An 18,955-nucleotide genomic window follows, 5' to 3' on the forward strand; every position below is an offset into this window, starting at 1 on the left:
AAAATAGAGCGAAGACAATGGTTTAAAAAGTTGTAACTTGTGAGAGCAGTGTATAAATTAAAGTGTATGATATCTTTTCTGTTTTACGAAAAGTGTTTGCTGGCTTCAAATTGAAATAAAATAAAATTTCAAAAAAAGAGCTAATTACCAGCAGTTTTACAATAATAAAAAATCAATAGTCATTTACTATTACAATGATTTTTTATTTCTTAATTTTCATTACATATTCACAACGATTTAAGAGTTTAAAATAAAAAAATTATATAATTGAAGTAAATTTTCTATTCGTCTATTTGAGAAGAAGATGGATAAGACTATAAGACAAGGCACGACAAATGGCAACATAGGTCCCACTAAAACTAGAATCTGACGCTCGAGAATGATCCTATCACCTCCGTGTGGGACCAACGTATTATTGACGTTAATTTCAGTGCAAAGAAACTAAAGAACGAAGAACCAATAGAAGAATCATGAAGACTTGAAATGACGAAAATGCCCACGATATCGTCATCATCCTCCTATATTAATAAACACCATTTCTCTCCTTTGTCATCAACCTCCATGTCCGATATATATCTAGCAGAGAAGCAACTCAAAGTTTTAATTTTCTAGTAGACTAGTTTTTTTTTTCTCGTGGATCATTATCTAAGAAGAGAGGAAATGTTGGGAATTTTTAGCGGAGCTATAGTATCATTGCCGGAAGAGCTGGTGGCCGCCGGCAGCAGAACTCCGTCGCCGAAGACAACCGGAGCGGCTCTAGTTAACAAGTTTGTCGAGAAAAACCCATCCGCTGTGACCGTACAAGTCGGAGACTATGTGCAGCTTGCGTACACCCACCACAAAGAGAGTCCTCTCCGGCCAAGGTGAGACCGTCGGCTATTTACTTGTTTTCATTTATTTATTTTTGTTAAAATCAGCTTTACGATGATCCCAAAGTCTATGCCGTTCGATTAGATCAATCGGACGGGGGTGAAATACTGACATCATCGTCCAGGGTTTTTAGTTTCGTTGAAAAATAAAATTATTCATTTCCTTATAAACAGCGTAGGTCCATTTGCATGGATCGACCGATTGGAACCATGTTTCGTCCGATTTTATTATCTAAAACCATACTGATAAGAGAGGGAACTAGTGAAGATCATTAATCAAATTAATTCATGTAGATAAAATAGTTTTATATATAATCTCAACTGGATTCCAATTTACACAGAATGGTGTTATTCTTTTGCACTCCATTACTTCAAACTAGGCCTGGGCATTCGGGGTCCCAATCGGGTTTCGGTTTTGTCCAATCGGGTCTCGGTTTTTCGGGTTTATCAAAATCAGCCCCATTCGGATTATATAAAAATTCGGTTCGGGACCGGTTCGGGTTTTATCGGGTTCGGATCGGGGTTAGTAAATCTTCAAAGAACCGGTACAACCCGGTGTACTTTCGGGTTTTGGGTTCCAACCGGTTCTTCGATTTTAAAGTACTTGATTTATACCTATTTTGTAACCAAAACATAAGTAAAATCGGTTCTTCGGGTTTAAAGTACTTGATTTGTACCTATTTTGTAACCAAAACATAAGTAAAATCGATTCAGAAATAAGAAAAAAACATCAAACATGATCATTCAAAGTCAAACGAAAGGTATACGTTGTTATTGATAGAAAGAAAACCAATAAATGAAATCATAAAACGAAAAATTAAGTTCTCATGAAATGAAAAAAATTATTCAATGAAAATAAAACCAAAATCTAAAAATTTCAAGCCTCAACCGCCACTTTCAACCATCAACCTTCATGTAGTAGATAGTTATTGTATATGTTTAATAATATCTTAGTGTATTTTGGCTACATATTAGGAATTGAGATCATGTTTGGTACAAGTTTTTTTTTGGCATTTTGAATGTTTCGGGTTCTATCGGATATCCATTTAATTTCGGGTTCGGTTCGGATAATACCCATAACCCGAAATACCATAAAACAAGATCCATTCGGTATTTATGTCGGGTTCGGATTCATTTTCATCGGATCGGATTCGGTTCGGATTTTCGGGTTCGGTTTATTTGCCCAGCCCTACTTCAAACTAGGGTGATGTGTTTGTGGTGTAGTCAGTAGTGTGTGGGACACAAGCAATAATGAAAGAGTAAAGTCCAAATATATTTATTCTAAAAAGATAATTTCTATATTTTTGACAAAAAAGATATATTTCTATATATTAGTATATATATATTGAGAAATATGCATATACATCATATGTAACCTTTATAAAATGTATTAATTCGTTACTACAACTTAAATTAAGTACTTATCCAAGAAAAGATTACATTGGTTAAAAATCATCTCTCAACCTATATATGGATCCAGGTGTTTTATTTTATTTTATTTTTTTTGGGGGGGGGGGGGGGGGGGGGGCAAAGAATTAATTTATCAGAAAGATATCGATCCAATCACATGTTATACTCGTAAATTGAAAGATAAAAAATGTTAGATTAATGGACCAATGATGTGGCACAACACAATCACTATTTACTGTACATGATATCAGTTTTCTCAATGACATAGTGTGGTAGAAGAAGTCACAATACAAAACCCATCAACAAATCTATATACATATGGTATGTCCAAATCTACAAAAGGCAACTTTGGTTGGTCCACCAAACCCCACAAACCATTTGTATAGATAGATAGTCTTATACCAAAAAAAAAAGAATTATTATGCCTTGCTTTCTATGTTAGCATCCATGATTGCATGTCTATTTAACGATCTAATGCTGACTCACCTTTCTCACTATTCTCCATCTTTAACTTTAACAATTGCAACTAGATCTTGATCCGCGCTACAAAACGCGGATATATTGTTTGTTTTGTTTTTTCGGTATATTTTTTATATATAGCTTAAAATGAATATCACCCCGTTCCTGGTTGAAAAAAAAAAAGAATATCACCCGTTCCACATTCATAAAATCAGTTACATGTAAAAAGTAGTTAAATGAAATAGGTATGTGTTTTGCTCGTAGGAAGCAACAAACATATCAATATACAATACAGTTATCAATATTATTTAGTATATGAACTTTAAGATTTTTAAAATAATTTCAATGGGTTATTCGAACCAGAACTAAAATTTAAAAATATCTGAATGAGGCTAAAATATTAAACTCCGAAAACCCAAAATCCGAATTAGATCCTAACCAAATCGGAATGAGTACTCGAACGACCACCTCTAATTTCTGTATAAGATATTGTATAGGTTTAGACACATTTATCCAGAACCAAAAAACTAAAACCAAATGTAAACCTAATTCATAAATAATCAAGTGAATCATATATCTCTGGAACCAAAAAATTGAATTGAACGGAACCAAACCGCTAACCAAATAGGTATCCAAAATTTTAAAATGGAATTATATACCCACAAATATTAATTATACTTAATTTTTAAATAGTTAAATATACTAAAAATACTATTTATTAACAAAATTACCCGAATATTTTTATCCATAAATTTAAAATTATCTAAATTATTTGATATTTTTATTCAAACCGTCCGATATTTAAAGCTGGTATAATTATTTATTTATTTGTAAACATAGTTATTGATACTATGAATATAAATGCTATTAATTGTTATTGATAATGTATATACAAAATGGTATCAGACATGCGAAAATCAAAGCATCTAATAGATGAATTGGTTGGTGTCAATGATTGTAGTCGAATACTTTTTCCACTCAAAGTAATGCATCCCGAAATGATAGGAAGTAAAGGGAAGATGAGGTTATTTTTTTTCATTTTTTTTTCATCGGGAGGTTATAAAATACCAAGGGAAGAGGAGGTTATAATATATATATACATGTCATGGCAGTTAAATTTTTAAGAAAGTGGGTTATAAATAATTGGACCAAACAAATATCAATTGGTCATACATGAGTTTTAATAGAATAGATAGATACCCTACATTTTGGACTTTGTGACTATATATACATATAGGTTTGTCTTAAGATGTTTTCTGTTTGAATTTATATGTAGGTCATTTGGGGCTAAGGATGAGATATTCTGCTTGTTCCAAGGCTCACTTGACAACCTAGGAAGCTTGAAGCAGCAATACGGGCTTGCTAAGAATGCAAATGAGGTTCTTTTGGTCATTGAGGCTTACAAGACTCTCCGTGACAGAGCTCCATACCCTGCCAACCATGTAGTGGCTCACCTAAGTGGCGACTTCGCCTTTGTGGTCTTCGATAAATCAACATCCACTCTGTTTGTAGCTTCTGTAAGTTTTTCTTAACCCTTTTATGACCTGTGAGGAGCTAGATTGAATTTGGCTGTGAAAATCGGTTTTAATTTGGTGTAGGACCAAGAAGGTAAGGTTCCATTGTATTGGGGGATAACAGCTGATGGGTATGTGGCATTTGCTGATGATGTTGAGTTGCTAAAAGGTGCTTGTGGCAAGTCTCTTGCTTCTTTCCCTCAAGGTTTGTTTTCTTCATATTTTTTTTTTGTTTCACTCCGACGTTTAAGATTTTTATGACATTAGAAGCTAGATTGGGAGCTATTTAAATGGTTGTGCTTGCATGCATTGCAGGCTGCTTTTACTCGACTGCTTTAGGTGGGCTAAGGAGCTTTGAGAACCCTAAGAACAAGATCACTGCCATTCCTGCTAAAGAGGAAGAAATTTGGGGAGCCACCTTCAAGGTGAATAATTCTTCAAGATTAAGAAACCATATGTAGTTTTATTTTTTTTCCTCAGTAATATTTTAATAAGGCTCACATAGCACAAACAATGGTGGTGGAAACAGGTGGAAGGAGCAACAGTTCTTGCAGATTGAAAATCGAAACTCTTCAACAGCAAAAAAATAAAATAAATCGTGCTGTGAAAACAAGAAGCTGTTCTATGAGTTCTTTAAGCTATCAACCAAAACAAGAAGCTGTTCTATGAGTTCTTTAAGCTATGTGATGATGTGATGATGTGTGTAGTGTAGTGTTATATCTCTCTCTTGTCTTTTGCTTCTTTGTATAGCCAGCGTCTGTTTCTTCCTGTTTTAACTGTATTCGTCCTAAATAAGCCATCTCTCTAAAATCCAAAAACCACCTTCTCTTGATCCTTGTATCTCAAGTAAATCTCGAAATTTTCAGTCTGGTTTACAATCTCAAACACGAACCTAAAGAAGTTATACAGAGAGTGGCAATGAATGGGTCTTGAGTATTGAGTAGTAACTTCTATTTAGGTAATTACAAGATTCAGGTTTTTATTATTGAGAAAACATGAGCAGCTTTTCAAGTTTCTCACAGACAACGAGATGAAGTAGAAGGCAGCCATGAGTTGTGCAGATTTAAGATACAGGGCAGATATCCTCCAAACTGTAGAAAGAACCGAAAATATTAATACAGTTTTTGTGCGGATTCTCTGTTATAGTAGCTTCAGCAAGAAAGAATCCCATACCTCTCTCCTAAACATTCGATAATGTCACTTGTGAGAGTTGATCTCTTATGTTTTGTAAAAGCCAGAGACGCAGCCTTTCTCAGCAGGCCAGATGCAGCTATACATCCCAAGATTGCTGGACTCTCAGATGGACTGGAAATTTCAGAGAGTGTAAAGAAAAAATACTTTCCTCAATCAACCAATGATTGAGCTAGAAAATGGTTGAGATAAAGAAGATGTCTAACCTTTCAGGACCTGATTTAAGCTGTTGCGCCCATGACAGAAACACTGCAACACTAGACGAAACAAATACATGTAGGCGCTCTATTAACCGTGAGTAATCTGATGGTATTTGATCAAAGAATAGTGAACTCACCTCCCAGAGAGAATATCACCTTGGCCACCACATCTCCTTGGCGAACCATATATGCTCACTGATTTTACTGTAAAAAAATAAACACAATCAAACTTCACATTCTCAACGTTTTCTAAAGAAAAAGACAAGAGAAAAAGTTACTCACCTATCTCTCCATTGCTTATAAGATCAGTTTTCCCTTTCCTCAGAATCGTCACGCCACCAATCCTGAACAACACAGGCGTCTAATATTACTTATCATAACAATAGTTTTTACTTTCTAGGCTATAGTAAACTGAGTTTTGTAACTTCTTACTGTTTGGCCAAAGAACGTAGCTGATCTTCAGCCTTCTCTTCGTCCACTTCACAGTTCAGCACTTTCTGAACCAGGCGCTTATACTCGTTCACGTTTGGAGTTAAGACAGCAAGCGGATAGCTCTTGACAAGATCAATCGAATTCGTTACGAGAAGCAGCCCGTCCTGCAGAATCATCATACAGAACAAATGAAAAGACAAAAACAATCACAAGATCCGGGAATTAGAAGGAAGCCAAATCACTCTGCTTACCCCATCGACAACAAAAGGAACATTGAACTTCTTGGCAAGAAGCATGATCTTACTCACACACTCCTGGAGATACAGAGTTGTCAAGTCAAAGTCAAAGTCAACCAACAAAAGCATTGAGAACTCAAATTAAGTAAATGTGATGAGAGGAATCTGTTACAAGGAGGAAAGGATCCCTTCCCAAACCAGGACCAATCACAAGGCAATCGAATCTTTCCATCCATTTATCCACTTCTCCTATCACTTCATCCTGAACTTTTCTTTTCTCTTCCTCACTGAACTGACTGAATCCAGATAACAAGATATAGAGATTATGGAAAACTGGCTTTGTAACTAATTAAACTAACAATGTGGACTGGAGCATTCACATTTTCACCTGATGGTGTAAGATTCCTCAAGAACAGGGTGAACAATAAGCTCAGGACTATAGCTCTTAATAACAGGAGCTGCGTCTTTGGTACAGAACACATGAGACAAATCAGCACCCTACAAAGTTTTACCAGACAAGAAGAGATCAGTCTTCTAGCTTTGATGGGTGATAGAAACGAAAACTACTGACGATTTTGAGAGCTGAGATGGCGGCGAAGTAAGGAGCTCCAGTGTATTCACGACATCCTCCAATCACAGCTATCTTCCCTGAGGCAGATCAAAGTTTGACAACTTATGAGCTTAACTAACATAAGAAACCCCAAAGACTCAAACTTTGAAGTACGAATTTGATTCAAAAAACCGATCTTTGATTTCGAATTCTAACCAGCTTGGCCTTTGTGTCGTTCGGGGTCGAGCGATGGCGTGACAGTTCTTAGAACACTCTCGGCGTCGGCCTCCGAAGTCGAACTCATTGCTTTGATGAGCTTTGGGAGATGGGTTCTTGAGGCACAAAGCGTTCGTACCAAGAACTGTTGCCTTCTGAGCACAGTAGAAGACGAAGAAGAAGGTGAATGAGAAGTCGATCGTGTTAAGGCGGAGATGACGCAGTGCTTCACCAACATTTAGATTGATTCTACAGAAAGGGACGAGAAACCCCCCACCGCTTCCGATACAGCACCGAGAGGAGCCGGACTCTCTCTCTGAGCGAGAGGGTCTTATATATATTATATTTAATTACTGGCCGTTTTAAAAGTTCCTCTTTTTCAGTGGCCTTGGGTGAGTCAGTGACTCCTTTATGTTCTTAGTCATCGCGTATCATGGTCTGTTATTAGCTTAGGACTTTGATTGTTTACAGTGTAATAGTGTTTAGCACGGGTCACTGGTGGAACTATGAGAAAACTATTCCCGGGTTAGCTTCTGACAATCTTTGGACCAATCAGTTTGTGTTTGGTCCCTTGACCGATCTTGAACTTGTTACTGCGGGGGTTGTTTTTGAGTTTGAATAGAAAATGTGGGGGTATTGTTGGACTTTAATTAAATATATACGAATCACACTTTGAGACACAAACAGTTAAGAGTCAATGTATGTATCTATTAAAGACATCTCTTAAGTCAACGTATGTGTTGATCAAAAACACCGTTTGAATTATTATATAAAGCCATCAAGTGCCATACAAAAAGGATATAGAATCATTCTGATTCAATCTTCTTCCTTTTTCCCACAATAAATTTCTCAAGGAGAAAAATAGAGTATAGTTTACTAGGGTCTCCGTACGACGTATTGTATGGAGATCGATAGTTGTATCTTCTAGATAGACGTCCACGAACTACATACATCATTGTAGAGGCGAAATTCTGCCTTACGAGATTGCTTAAACAAGCCTCTATCAAACTACGATCGATTAACTTGTGAAAGGAATAAAAGTAATCATCTAGTTAATATTCATAAGGGTTTATAAACCTAGTAATATTTATAAAGGTTTCTAAAATAAAACGTATTGATTACGTTACGATTGATTTGCATCTGTATTTTGGATTAACAATCTTAGACGAATTTTTTTTTTTTGTTCTTTTCAAAGAAAGCAAGATGGATCAATTTACTGCAATTGTGAAAAGTCACATAGAGAAACCTTTTGATTTCCGAGGAGTGGATTTCAAAAGATGGCAATCTCACGACATTGAATCTGGCACAGTGTTTGACTTCTAAAGGACCAGAGTTACCTATAGAAAGTGATATTCCTGGTGAAATCGTTAAAGCTTCAGAGGCATGGACACAAAACGAGTTTTTGTGCAAGAATTATATTCTTAACACCTTGGATGATTCTCTCTACGACGTTTATCATATATGTCAAACTCCAAAACAGTTTTGGGAGTCATTAGAGAAGAAGTACAAGTCTGAAGTTGAAAGTGTAGGCACCAAATTTACTAGATAGGCAAATTTGATATGGAAAGCAAAATTTACAAATAACATGAATAAAAAATACAACAATATAATACCGTAGTTGGAAAAGAACTAGGTTGTAGTAGAGTCGAGATTAAAATCTCTTTCCTTAATCTTTTAAACGCCCGTAGTGTGCTGGTTTGGTACGTTTAAGAATCTCAGAATACAACTACCTATATCTTCAGTCTCACAGCACTCGAGAACTAAAGCATGTCAAACCTATTTCCATGTTATACTCTTATACACAAAAAAAAAAGTAGCAGGAAGTGGTTTTGTTTGTATTGGATGTGTGTCTTCATAATGAGAAGAGCATAACCTTTATATAGAATATAAAGTTTAACGTGTGCTATTGCCAGCACTAAATGGACATGGTGGTTTTTGATTCCTTCATAATGACTATTAAGAGGTGATTGATTTTCATATGTTATGAAAATAAACTCACAAAATCAACTTTACATTGGTCGAAGTCTCAAAGATTTAGTCAAGAAGTAAGGAAGGGCCTTGGTCAAAAACGTGAGAATCATTCTCTACACCAAGAAATAATATGCTTGCATTATTTATTTAAATAATTAGTAAATGAATTTGGGCTCACAAGATTAATTTTATTTGCTTAACTCCAAAACTTGATCCAGCCCAAATATCTCTTTTTATAATACACCAAAGTATCTACACAATTTTCTATAACTTTGTTATAACTTCTCCATTTTAAACACAAAAGTTTTTTACCTCATAATTCTAATATAGATATTTTACAAATAATCTATTTTAGACTTTCATTTCTCATTCAAATGAACTTCGTTTTTGACATATGAATACACTATATTATAGTGTTCACAACAATGAATCCAACGATTCCACGATCCGGTCATTCCGACAATCAAATTGCTCGAAAAGATCACCAGAATATTGGCTATAGCCATTTGTCCAAAAAACAGTTCCAACATAAAGTACTAAGAAATTCATCATCAGAAAGTTCTTAAACTTTAAGATGAAGGACACTGTTTCTGTGATGAAACAAGTGGACGAAATTCAAGTTTTTTTTTTTTTGGTAACTCTGGTATCTGGACAGCCACATTCCCAACTATCCCCGTGGAGGGTCCAGCGCCCCAACGGAAGGGATGTTAAATCCGCTGTGACCGGGGTTCGAAGTCGTGATGGCGGGCACCTCAACCGAGGTTCCTTTACCACCAGACCACGAGGCCCGGTTGACGAAATTCAAGTTATTGCTCATGAATTGAAATTTTAAAATAATATTTATTTTTAAGCAAAAAAATTACTCTCCAGTGACAATAAACACTGAAACTTAGAGAGTATGTAATTACTCATTAGGTTAAAGCATCTTTAGGTGACTGCATCAGTCGCCATAACTCATCAAAAAAAAAAAAACAAAGGGATTGGTAAGTGTAGTATCTTTGATTCCTTAAATCAATACTAAATAATATTCAACTAAAGAAACATTACTGATTGAAAAGAAATCGAAAGATGAGAGCGGTGTAAGTTATTCATATAAATCTAGCAGTGGGCTGGTCTTTTAACGTGAAACGTGATGATGATGACGATGATGATGATGATGATGATGACGGTGATGACGATGATGACGATGATGATGATGATGATGGTGATAAGGACGAGAGGCCTGGACAGGATGAAGGCGTTGAAAATTCAGGAACGTGCCATAATTGGCGGCAGAGGAGCGTTTTGAAACATCTTGTGTGAGGACCGCCGTTTCAGCCTTTTCCACGTCAACTAGATTCTTACGCTCCTCGTTGTCCTGGGTGCAACAAATGGCGGTGAGGATGCAACAAGCCATAAGGCATAAGCAAACTAACACAGCACTGGTTATGTAGACAAAAATGTCTTCCATTGTCTAGTCTTTTTTTTTCTTCTTTTCTTTTTGCTTCCGAGTCAGAGTTTTATAGCAAAGACAAAAAAAAAAGAAGGTGTATGAATTTTTGAGAGATTGATCGATTATAGGGTTGATAAACAATGGTGGTATGATATCAATTTCTCTCAGTACATTGGATTTTTTTTTTTAAAAAAGGAAATATAACCATATTTGGAAAGTAATTAAGACAATATAATGATTGTGCATATTATGGGACAAAAAATCTTAGAAATATAGTAAAAAAATCCACCAAACTTTACTAAGAGGAAATTTTCGAAAATAATATCTAGAAAAAAATATCTCAAGTAAATAGCAAAATTAACAATCGAATGGATGCTAATTTATTAACATTTTTTCCTAATATATAATAATTTACTTTTGGGCTCAGCCCAGCCCATTGTTGACCCAATAAGTATAAGGATCGTTTGAGATTTAGACAAGAGAGAGTGTAGCTTTGGTCTGACTCCTTCGATTGTTCGTGTTCTCCTCCGTCATTACTTTCGGTTGATCGCCACTTTCTCTTCCTCTTCCTGGTCTTTGGGTTTCAATGGCTGATCTCGATGTTCCTCAGAGTAAGACGAGAGATCTGGACAAGCTTCTTCTCCGAGCAGGGAATCTCGTCGGACCCGACTTCTATCCCGGAGCCGAAGTAAACGCCTTTGATTACATCATTCGATTGCTTCTCTTCGAATTTCGCATCTTTTATAGTTTCCTGAGTTTCGATTTATGCTTATACAGCTGAGGGATGACATAAGAGACTATGTCAGAGTCTTAGTAGTTGGTGCTGGTGGATTAGGTTGCGAGCTCCTCAAGGACTTGGCTCTTTCAGGGTTTCGTAATCTTGATGTGATTGACATGGATCGGATCGAGGTCACCAATCTCAATCGCCAGTTCCTCTTCAGGCAAATTCTTTTGTCTTTCTCTCATTGGAAGCAATGTTCTAAAAATAGCTATGCGTTCCTTTAGAGAGTACTAGTGATTAGGCGGATTATTCTGGAATTATTCAGGGCTTAGGGTAGGCTAGGCGTTACTAAATTATTGATTTATTTTATTTATATTATACATTTATATGATATATTTTAGTTTTTAAGTTCATTTGTAAAATTATTATGAAGAATTAGATATACAAAACAGAAGAAATTAGACAAATTTGTAGATTTATAATAATATTATTCCTTAATTTCACATATTTAGACAAATTTAAATCGATTTAAACCAATTTTAATCGATTTAGAACGGTTTAAACTAATTTGAATCGTATAAATCAGTATAAATAAAATCCTAACGGATAGGATCGAATTGCCTAGGCACCGATTTTTAGAACTTTGATTGGAACATATGAATCTCTTAAGTCATGGTTGATTGATTTGGTTTGTGTCTTTGTATTAGACTTGAAGATGTTGGAAAGCCTAAGGCGGAGGTAGCAGCAAAGCGTGTAATGGAGAGAGTGAGTGGTGTGGAGATTGTGCCGCATTTTTCACGTATAGAAGACAAAGAGCTTGACTTTTATAACGATTTTAATATCATTGCCCTTGGTCTTGATTCTATCGAAGCTAGGAGATACATCAATGGGGTTGCTTGTGGCTTTCTTGGTATGAAAGTTCTTAAATATTGTTTACCAAAGTTCTCTAGCTTTGTCTCTCTATCTGATCATTGTGTTTGTGAAAATGTAGAGTACGATGAAGATGATACCCTGAGAAGAGAAACAATCAAGCCGATGGTAGATGGAGGAACAGAAGGTTTCAAGGGTCATGCTAGAGTTATCGTGCCTGGAGTTACACCCTGTTTCGAGTGCACGATTTGGCTTTTCCCACCTCAAGTGAAGTTTCCTTTGTGCACACTTGCGGAAACTCCTAGGAATGCAGCTCACTGCATTGAATATGCTCATCTAATTAAGTGGCATGAGGTATGTGACTGCACTCTTTGTGTAAATCTCTTTGAAAGAGACTCTTTATAATATAGTCTATTCTTCCTGAAGGTTCATGGTGGAAAGTCCTTTGATCCTGATGAGCCAGAACATATGAAGTGGGTCTATGATGAGGTAAGTCACCCCTTTGCTTTCTTATGCTATGAGTTTTAATTTTTGGTTTAACTCCATATTCTGTATTATCTTTGCAGGCTATCAAGAGAGCCGAGCTTTTTGGAATTCCAGGTGTCACATACTCTCTCACACAAGTATGTAACTATCCTCACCCTCTTTTTGTCTTTTCACTTTCTAAAACATTCCACTAATTTGTATTCAGTAAGTAACTATGAGAGAGAGAACCTTTGTTTTTGCATGTAGGGTGTGGTCAAAAACATAATACCGGCAATTGCATCCACCAACGCTATTATATCAGCAGCTTGTGCGCTTGAAACCTTGAAGATTGTGTCTGGATGTAGCAAAACACTTGCGAACTATCTGACGTATGGTTTACTTGTTTCTTGCTTCCCTCCTTCCTTGTGTTTGGACTTATAGTTTTTCCTAGTAAAATTCAAGAATTTGCGAAGAATCCAATGCTATCTCCAAGTAATTTGTTTGGTTTGTTTTCATTTTTGCAAAGGTATAACGGTGGAGAGGGTCTCCACACTAAAGTGACCGAGTTCGTGAGAGACCAGGACTGTCTTGTATGTGGTCCGGGCATTTTGATTGAGCTAGACACATCAATTACTTTGCAAAAGGTCCTTCCTCTAGCCCTCTTGTCTCAGTTCTTAGCCATTTGATGCTTTAATCATGCTAACTTATCCTCTTCTCTAGTGCCATCTCCATTGATGCATTTAATTCATCCCTGTATTGATGCTTGAGTCTGCTATTTTGTTCGCCTTTTGTTTTTTTTTTCTAGTTCATTGACATGCTTGAAGAACATCCCAAGCTTCTACTGTCGAAAGCAAGTGTCAAACACGGCAAAGACAGCCTCTACATGCAGGCGCCACCGGTTCTAGAAGAAATGCACAGACCAAACCTAAGCAAGCCGCTCTATGACCTCATGGGAAGAGTCCAGAAGGACACTGTCCATGTGTTTGGCACAGCCCTCAAGAACGAAGAGAAGCAGTCGAGCTTAACGAAGCTAAGGGTTGTTTTTAAAGGAGCTGATGGTGTTACAGACATGGATACAGCTATTGGAGCATGAACTCTGAGACAGAAACAACCCTTTGATCGCAGGTAGTTCCATTTTATGATAATTGGACAGCTTTGACTTGTCCCGTTCTTATTATTGGTTCTGTCGTTAAGAGCTGTGACAGCAAATTCTTACTGCGTGATGAAAATAAAAATGTTTTACTCCAAACAGATGGGTTCATGTATCTCACATATAGACCATCAGGTTTTGCTTGGGAAATAGTTATGTGAACTAGGCTCGGTGTGTGACCCTACTTCACTCAAACACTATCCTCAAGCCATATCATATCAGTGAGTTAGATTCTCTCTCTATCTCCAAGATTCAAATTGTGTTTCCTCAACTGCCCACCACAAACTGTCTTTCAGATGTTGCTGTTTTAGGATCTTATAGCCCATAAGAAAGATTTTCTTGGGTGTAAAAGATATAGTTGTTCTATCAAAGATATAGTTGTTCTTGACCAATATCATAATAACATTTATTGGCAAGTAAAGCTATAAATTATTTGGTGAAATATGAGATGTATGTAAATGTAATAAAAACAGAGTGGATATGAGTTGTTTGTCAACTTTGATTTCTATCTTTCAAATGTAACAACTGGATAACATCAATGCACAACCTCCTGTCATTCATGTTGTGTATTGTGGGGACTTACCGACTTAACCAGATACATTGTTCAAAATCTCCATCTTCTTTTTCCTTCTCTGGCATCACTCTCCCACCCACATGCTCTCCTCTCTCTTCCTCTCTCTAAGGGCCAAATTTTCCTAGCCTATTTATTTGACTCTTCCAACATTCCCTCAAACTCAACCTTCAAGCAAAAGGAGAAAAAAAAACAAGACTTGTTTCTACAGAAAAACAAAGTAAGTATAAGGCTATGGAGTTAGAGCTTGATGATGATGTCTTCTTTGCCGACATAAGCAAACAGATCTCTCTTCTTATCATGGATGAAGATGAGCAGTTAAACCCTGTTTCCCTCTCTTCCTCCTTCCCCTCTCTCTCATTCCAGGTTCGTTCTTCCGCCCACACGCTTAACTCTCTCTCTCTCTCTCTCTCTCTCTCTTTCTAAACATACCTCTCTCGAACTGGTGTTTCTTGAATATTTGTGGGAACAGGGTCTGTCCAGAGGAAGCTACCAAACGGCTCCATATATGTATCATCAGGAGCAGAGCAAAGGGACTGGTGTGTTCATCCCTAAATGTTCTCAGTCCAGAAGAAGACCTCGTCATCCCAAACAAGGTAGGTTTAGTTCCTTCAACGCCAAGCAACATCACTCTTTTCATCAAAACAGACAACATTATCAGCAGAATCATGACTACTTAAAGAGAAGTAACCTCACCACTCACACCAACAACAACAACAAGAGCATCATGATCGCTGGTAATGTTCATGCTTCTATCCCAAGAAGAACCTACAGAGATGCAGCATCTATCTACACTTGATTAATTTTTAGCAAATATTCTGCAAGATTCATGGTTTTTGTGTGATTAATTCATATAATTATATATAAGTTTTATAGATTCATGATATTTATTTGTTTGTAAATCAGCAAAGAATAAGGATTCTTCTATAGGGAGATTTGTTCCAAGTTTTGTTCTTGATTTAATGTAACTCTCTCTTGGTCACTGGCTTTTCCATTTGTAAAGTATTTTTTTAAGGATTAAATTAAAATCAGTTGGTGAAATCTTGTTGGTTGATTACAACAAGATTGACAAAGGAATGTGTAAAGATAAGGCCCATGTGGAATTAGCATATGTTCTATGTCATGACAGACTAGTTTGCCACACTGTCTGAATTTTTTTTTTTCAAAGTCCGATTTAATCTAACTAAGAGGTCCAAAAGACTGTCACAAGCTCACACACCTTCTCTCCAGCCACTCACACTCACATTCACATTCACATGTCCATCTCTCTTTCTGCCATTATTAATTCTCATTCTTTTGGTATTTCTATTTAGAGCAAAACAATATGATGATAAACTCCCATTGAGCAAAACAATACCACTGAGTTTCTTAGAATATAATATCAATATAACTTCGTGTTACAAAAAAAAAAATATCAATATAACTTTAATATTGGTGAGTATGTAGACTTTGTTGATTCCGTTGGTAATGGAATTGCTCATCGGTACATCTATCAAACTATACTATTGAGTTCCTGCTCCACCTCCAAGAAATGCAAACGGCTGTCCTTGAATCCCTTTTGGCAGTCTCAGTCCCTTGTAACTGATCATGTTTGTACTTTTTATTGAGCTAGGAGATCAAAGAATAGGTATAAGAAGCAGAAGCACAAAGGTCGAGACTGTTTTACCCCACTCTCTCCAGCTACACTGGTTATTGATTACGATTTTTTAAAAATTATTGCAAGTTGGAAGAGCTTAAAAGTTATTACGATTTTCACAAATACCCAGGGAAAATGGCTCTTCCAACTTGTAGGCAACTTATAAGTTATAATCCACCGACGTGAATTCTCAGAGTTTGCTTGTGTGACAAGGTATTCTATTTGTACTTTCATGTTCTTATATCGTCCTCTTTCATCTCGGTATATGCTTTTACTCAGCATACAAAATTACAAAGGGCTAAAACCTCAAAATTACAACATAATGGTGCTGATGAAAGTGAATGATGATGACGATAGAGAGAAGAAGAAGATTAAATAGTAATACTCCTATATATTAAATGAGAAATCAATGAAGTGATTTTGCTTAGGTGTCAATCATAGAGAGAGTTTAAGAAAAATTGTTATAATTTGATTGGTTGAGAGATTTCAATTTTCAATTATTTTAATTTGATTTAAAATAAAAGGCAAGTCTAGAACTAATTAGTATCACTTACCAAATAATCTAAATGATATTACAAATAATAATTTATGGTAACTAATTATTAAAATCATAGAAAGTGTAATAATGTTTGATTAATTTCTTTTGTATCTATATACAACATAAAATAATTAATAGAAAAAAATTTATTGAAATCAATATAATGATTTCATATTTTTTAATATAAAACATTATATTCGCATAGTATTATAATAAGTATTAATCAATGTCTTACAATGTCCATATATGTCTTATAAATTATTTATAAAAAAAATAAAACATTTATAAAATTATTTATCATGGCTTACAAATTATTTTATCATAATTTTAAATTATTTATAAGAATTTATAAAACATTTATGAAAAAATAAGTCCGCATATATATTAAACGAAAAGTCACTTAAGTGACTTTGACTTACATGTCGATCATTTGTGTAGTCTTAAGAAAATTGTTATAATTTTCTTGGTCGATAATTTTTAATTTTATTTATTTTAGTTTAGATTGGACGATTAATTAGTAGAACACAATTGATAGAAATCGATACAATGATTTCATATTCATATTAAAATATAATCATATATTTTGTAATTATTGATCTCTTATAATGTCCATATATGCTTTATAAATAATTATGTTTTGAAGATTGGCCGAATTATATTGAACGGAACATGTGAAAACTTTGATTAAAAATTATTTTGCAATTAAATAAATTAAAAAAGTGAATAAGGTAATGCTATGATTGAAAATAATTATAAGATGGATTTTTGGTTTATTGATTGTATAACATGTATTCCTATTTAGAGAGAGAAATAAATATTTGGAAAAAAATATGTAAAAATTTAGGAAAACATTAGCAAAAATTAATAAAAAATGAAATAAATAAAAAAATAAGAATAGTCTGAAGAAGATGTATAATATATGTAGGAGAAGTAAATATGATATTTACATATATAATTTCATAAAAAGCTGTTATTACTAAACATTTATCAGTTATTTTTACATCAAATTTATGGAAATTTTACGAAAATCTTAACATAATATTTATTTTTATACAATATTTATATCCGCGAATTCGCGGGCAACCCCTTAGTTAGGTTGTAATTTGATTAATTTTCAGAAAGTGGCATAATGCCTTACATGTAGTCACGATAGTTTCATTGGTCCAACAGATGACCTGAATTGTAAATAAGATAATTAAACCGAAGTTGACTAAACCGGATCTGTAACAGAAGTTCTTGTTTCAGTTTCACACCAAATAATCGTTCATCAAACCCATGAGAGAGAGAGGGGTTGGAAAAAAAAGTATAATATAACCTATAATGATCTTAGCAATATTATTATATAACCTATAATATAATAGATAGATCCTTCCAATATTCACAAGTCAGACACTTAAAAATCTTAACTATATTAGAAAGTGTATCTTTTCATCAAATTCATTAGTACTATATTAGTAGCTGTCATCTTTTCATCAACTTGATCATAGTAGACAAGTATCAAGGAGATGATGAACCTGACCCATGCCATCAGAAGTTGAACTTGTACTTGTTTTGTCTGAATCTTGGTCCTCAAGTACCCTCACCATCAGTGAGACAAGCTAAAAGACAAGCTAAGAAAGAAGCTGGATTGGGCCACAAGGAAGAAACAAGCTGAATGACTTCAGATTTATGAGCTTTATGATATTGTCAAGACAATATTTGTTGTATGTAATAAAACCTCTCTTCGTTGGAGTTGCTATTTACTTCAGCATGATTAGCATCGAACCCATAAGTTGATAATAAATCGTTTAGTACACCTTTTAAACTACAATGTGTGTTGATATAGACAGTTTTAAGTGATTTAGGTTATATGGAATCTAGAGAGTAACTGGAGAAAGGAGGTGACTGTCGAGTTTCAACCATCTCTGAAGAAACGTGTTACGGATGGCTGATACATGAAGAATTTGACACTGTAATGTACAGAGGAAGTTAAGAAGTTTCTTATTATTAGGAAGTAGCAATGTACAAAGATCAACACATCTTCATCTTTGATAAGAGTTGATGACGAAACCTATTTAATTTTGTTCATTTAAAGTATATATAATATATATATTTTTTTCTTATAAATTGAGGTTCCAGATTGACGTCAAGAGTAATTTCAAGGCCTAAGAAAAAGCCATATGTTGTTATTTAGAGCATTTCTAACTGAGGTTTTTCTACACGAATTTCTAAAAATACATATATCCGTATATATATATATATATATATATATATATATATATAAATATTATTATTTAATTATAAATATCTAAACTTTACAAGAAATCCAATCAAAAATATCTATCAAATATTATTATTAATACAACTTTGCAATAAATTTCAGCTGAGTCAAACTGTCCAAGAATGAAAATGTGGATAACATCGAAGACTCTTATTAACCTTCCACTTGGTAAAATTTACAATGTAACTAGAAACTTTATAGAGGATTATCGACTAAATGGATTATTCGGGATATAGCTAAAGCCTAGGCATTAGCAAATTATTG

The 18,955-nt window shown here is 34.8% G+C and overlaps 4 protein-coding genes across 7 annotated transcripts; 3 read left to right on the plus strand and 1 right to left on the minus strand.

Moving 5' to 3' along the window:
* The first annotated feature begins 455 nt into the window (after positions 1-455).
* LOC125584141 (stem-specific protein TSJT1-like) lies at positions 456-5,084 on the plus strand. The gene is made up of 5 exons (XM_048752086.1): positions 456-863; positions 4,015-4,255; positions 4,337-4,457; positions 4,568-4,677; positions 4,782-5,084. The coding sequence occupies exons 1-5, from the start codon at positions 661-663 to the stop codon at positions 4,809-4,811; spliced, it is 705 nt and encodes a 234-aa protein (XP_048608043.1). The 5' UTR covers positions 456-660; the 3' UTR covers positions 4,812-5,084.
* On the minus strand, positions 5,063-7,479 carry LOC106383494 (ATP-dependent (S)-NAD(P)H-hydrate dehydratase). Of its 3 annotated transcripts, XM_048752073.1 has the most exons (12): positions 7,078-7,479; positions 6,883-6,959; positions 6,700-6,809; positions 6,484-6,607; positions 6,327-6,389; positions 6,076-6,239; positions 5,926-5,987; positions 5,781-5,847; positions 5,650-5,700; positions 5,426-5,557; positions 5,273-5,343; positions 5,063-5,144 (listed from the first exon to the last, which is right to left on the minus strand). In XM_048752073.1, the coding sequence occupies exons 1-11, from the start codon at positions 7,313-7,315 to the stop codon at positions 5,316-5,318; spliced, it is 1,116 nt and encodes a 371-aa protein (XP_048608030.1). In that variant the 5' UTR covers positions 7,316-7,479; the 3' UTR covers positions 5,063-5,144; positions 5,273-5,315. The 3 variants fall into 3 exon arrangements, with proteins under 3 accessions (XP_048608030.1, XP_048608029.1, XP_048608031.1); XM_048752072.1 differs by having other exon boundaries at positions 5,063-5,343; positions 7,078-7,478; XM_048752074.1 differs by having other exon boundaries at positions 5,063-5,343; positions 6,484-6,598; positions 7,078-7,462.
* A 3,468-nt stretch (positions 7,480-10,947) lies between these two features.
* Positions 10,948-13,845, plus strand: LOC106386769 (NEDD8-activating enzyme E1 catalytic subunit). Of its 2 annotated transcripts, XM_013826581.3 has the most exons (10): positions 10,948-11,168; positions 11,258-11,421; positions 11,909-12,111; positions 12,193-12,425; positions 12,498-12,560; positions 12,638-12,694; positions 12,804-12,925; positions 13,063-13,180; positions 13,342-13,661; positions 13,789-13,845. In XM_013826581.3, exons 1-9 carry the CDS (start codon positions 11,067-11,069, stop codon positions 13,627-13,629), a joined length of 1,350 nt encoding a protein of 449 aa, XP_013682035.2. In that variant the 5' UTR covers positions 10,948-11,066; the 3' UTR covers positions 13,630-13,661; positions 13,789-13,845. The 2 variants fall into 2 exon arrangements, with proteins under 2 accessions (XP_013682035.2, XP_048608045.1); XM_048752088.1 differs by lacking the exon at positions 13,789-13,845 and having other exon boundaries at positions 13,342-13,785.
* A 335-nt stretch (positions 13,846-14,180) lies between these two features.
* LOC106386770 lies at positions 14,181-15,239 on the plus strand. Its single transcript, XM_013826582.3, has 2 exons — positions 14,181-14,623; positions 14,730-15,239. Exons 1-2 carry the CDS (start codon positions 14,492-14,494, stop codon positions 15,054-15,056), a joined length of 459 nt encoding a protein of 152 aa, XP_013682036.2. The 5' UTR covers positions 14,181-14,491; the 3' UTR covers positions 15,057-15,239.
* The last annotated feature ends 3,716 nt before the right edge of the window (positions 15,240-18,955 follow it).

Source organism: Brassica napus, chromosome C3 (genome assembly GCF_020379485.1).
Source record: "Brassica napus cultivar Da-Ae chromosome C3, Da-Ae, whole genome shotgun sequence".
In the NCBI taxonomy this organism is placed as follows: domain Eukaryota; kingdom Viridiplantae; phylum Streptophyta; class Magnoliopsida; order Brassicales; family Brassicaceae; genus Brassica; species Brassica napus.

What these genes read in the sequence shown, in the direction of transcription:
- LOC125584141 (XM_048752086.1), top strand. Translation starts at nt 661, where the DNA reads ATGTTGGGAATTTTTAGCGGAGCTATAGTATCATTGCCGGAAGAGCTG. An exon ending in TCTTGCTTCTTTCCCTCAAG is followed by an intron (nt 4,458 to 4,567) that starts GTTTGTTTTCTT and finishes CATGCATTGCAG; the next exon opens with GCTGCTTTTACTCGACTGCT. An exon ending in TTTGGGGAGCCACCTTCAAG is followed by an intron (nt 4,678 to 4,781) that starts GTGAATAATTCT and finishes TGGTGGAAACAG; the next exon opens with GTGGAAGGAGCAACAGTTCT.
- LOC106383494 (XM_048752073.1), bottom strand. Translation starts at nt 7,315, where the DNA reads ATGTTGGTGAAGCACTGCGTCATCTCCGCCTTAACACGATCGACTTCT. An exon ending in CCATCTCAGCTCTCAAAATC is followed by an intron (nt 6,810 to 6,882) that starts GTCAGTAGTTTT and finishes AAAACTTTGTAG; the next exon opens with GGTGCTGATTTGTCTCATGT. An exon ending in TTCCTTTTGTTGTCGATGGG is followed by an intron (nt 6,240 to 6,326) that starts GTAAGCAGAGTG and finishes ATGATTCTGCAG; the next exon opens with GACGGGCTGCTTCTCGTAAC.
- LOC106386769 (XM_013826581.3), top strand. Translation starts at nt 11,067, where the DNA reads ATGGCTGATCTCGATGTTCCTCAGAGTAAGACGAGAGATCTGGACAAG. An exon ending in ACTTCTATCCCGGAGCCGAA is followed by an intron (nt 11,169 to 11,257) that starts GTAAACGCCTTT and finishes ATGCTTATACAG; the next exon opens with CTGAGGGATGACATAAGAGA. An exon ending in TCACATACTCTCTCACACAA is followed by an intron (nt 12,695 to 12,803) that starts GTATGTAACTAT and finishes TTTTGCATGTAG; the next exon opens with GGTGTGGTCAAAAACATAAT.
- LOC106386770 (XM_013826582.3), top strand. Translation starts at nt 14,492, where the DNA reads ATGGAGTTAGAGCTTGATGATGATGTCTTCTTTGCCGACATAAGCAAA. An exon ending in TCCCCTCTCTCTCATTCCAG is followed by an intron (nt 14,624 to 14,729) that starts GTTCGTTCTTCC and finishes TTGTGGGAACAG; the next exon opens with GGTCTGTCCAGAGGAAGCTA.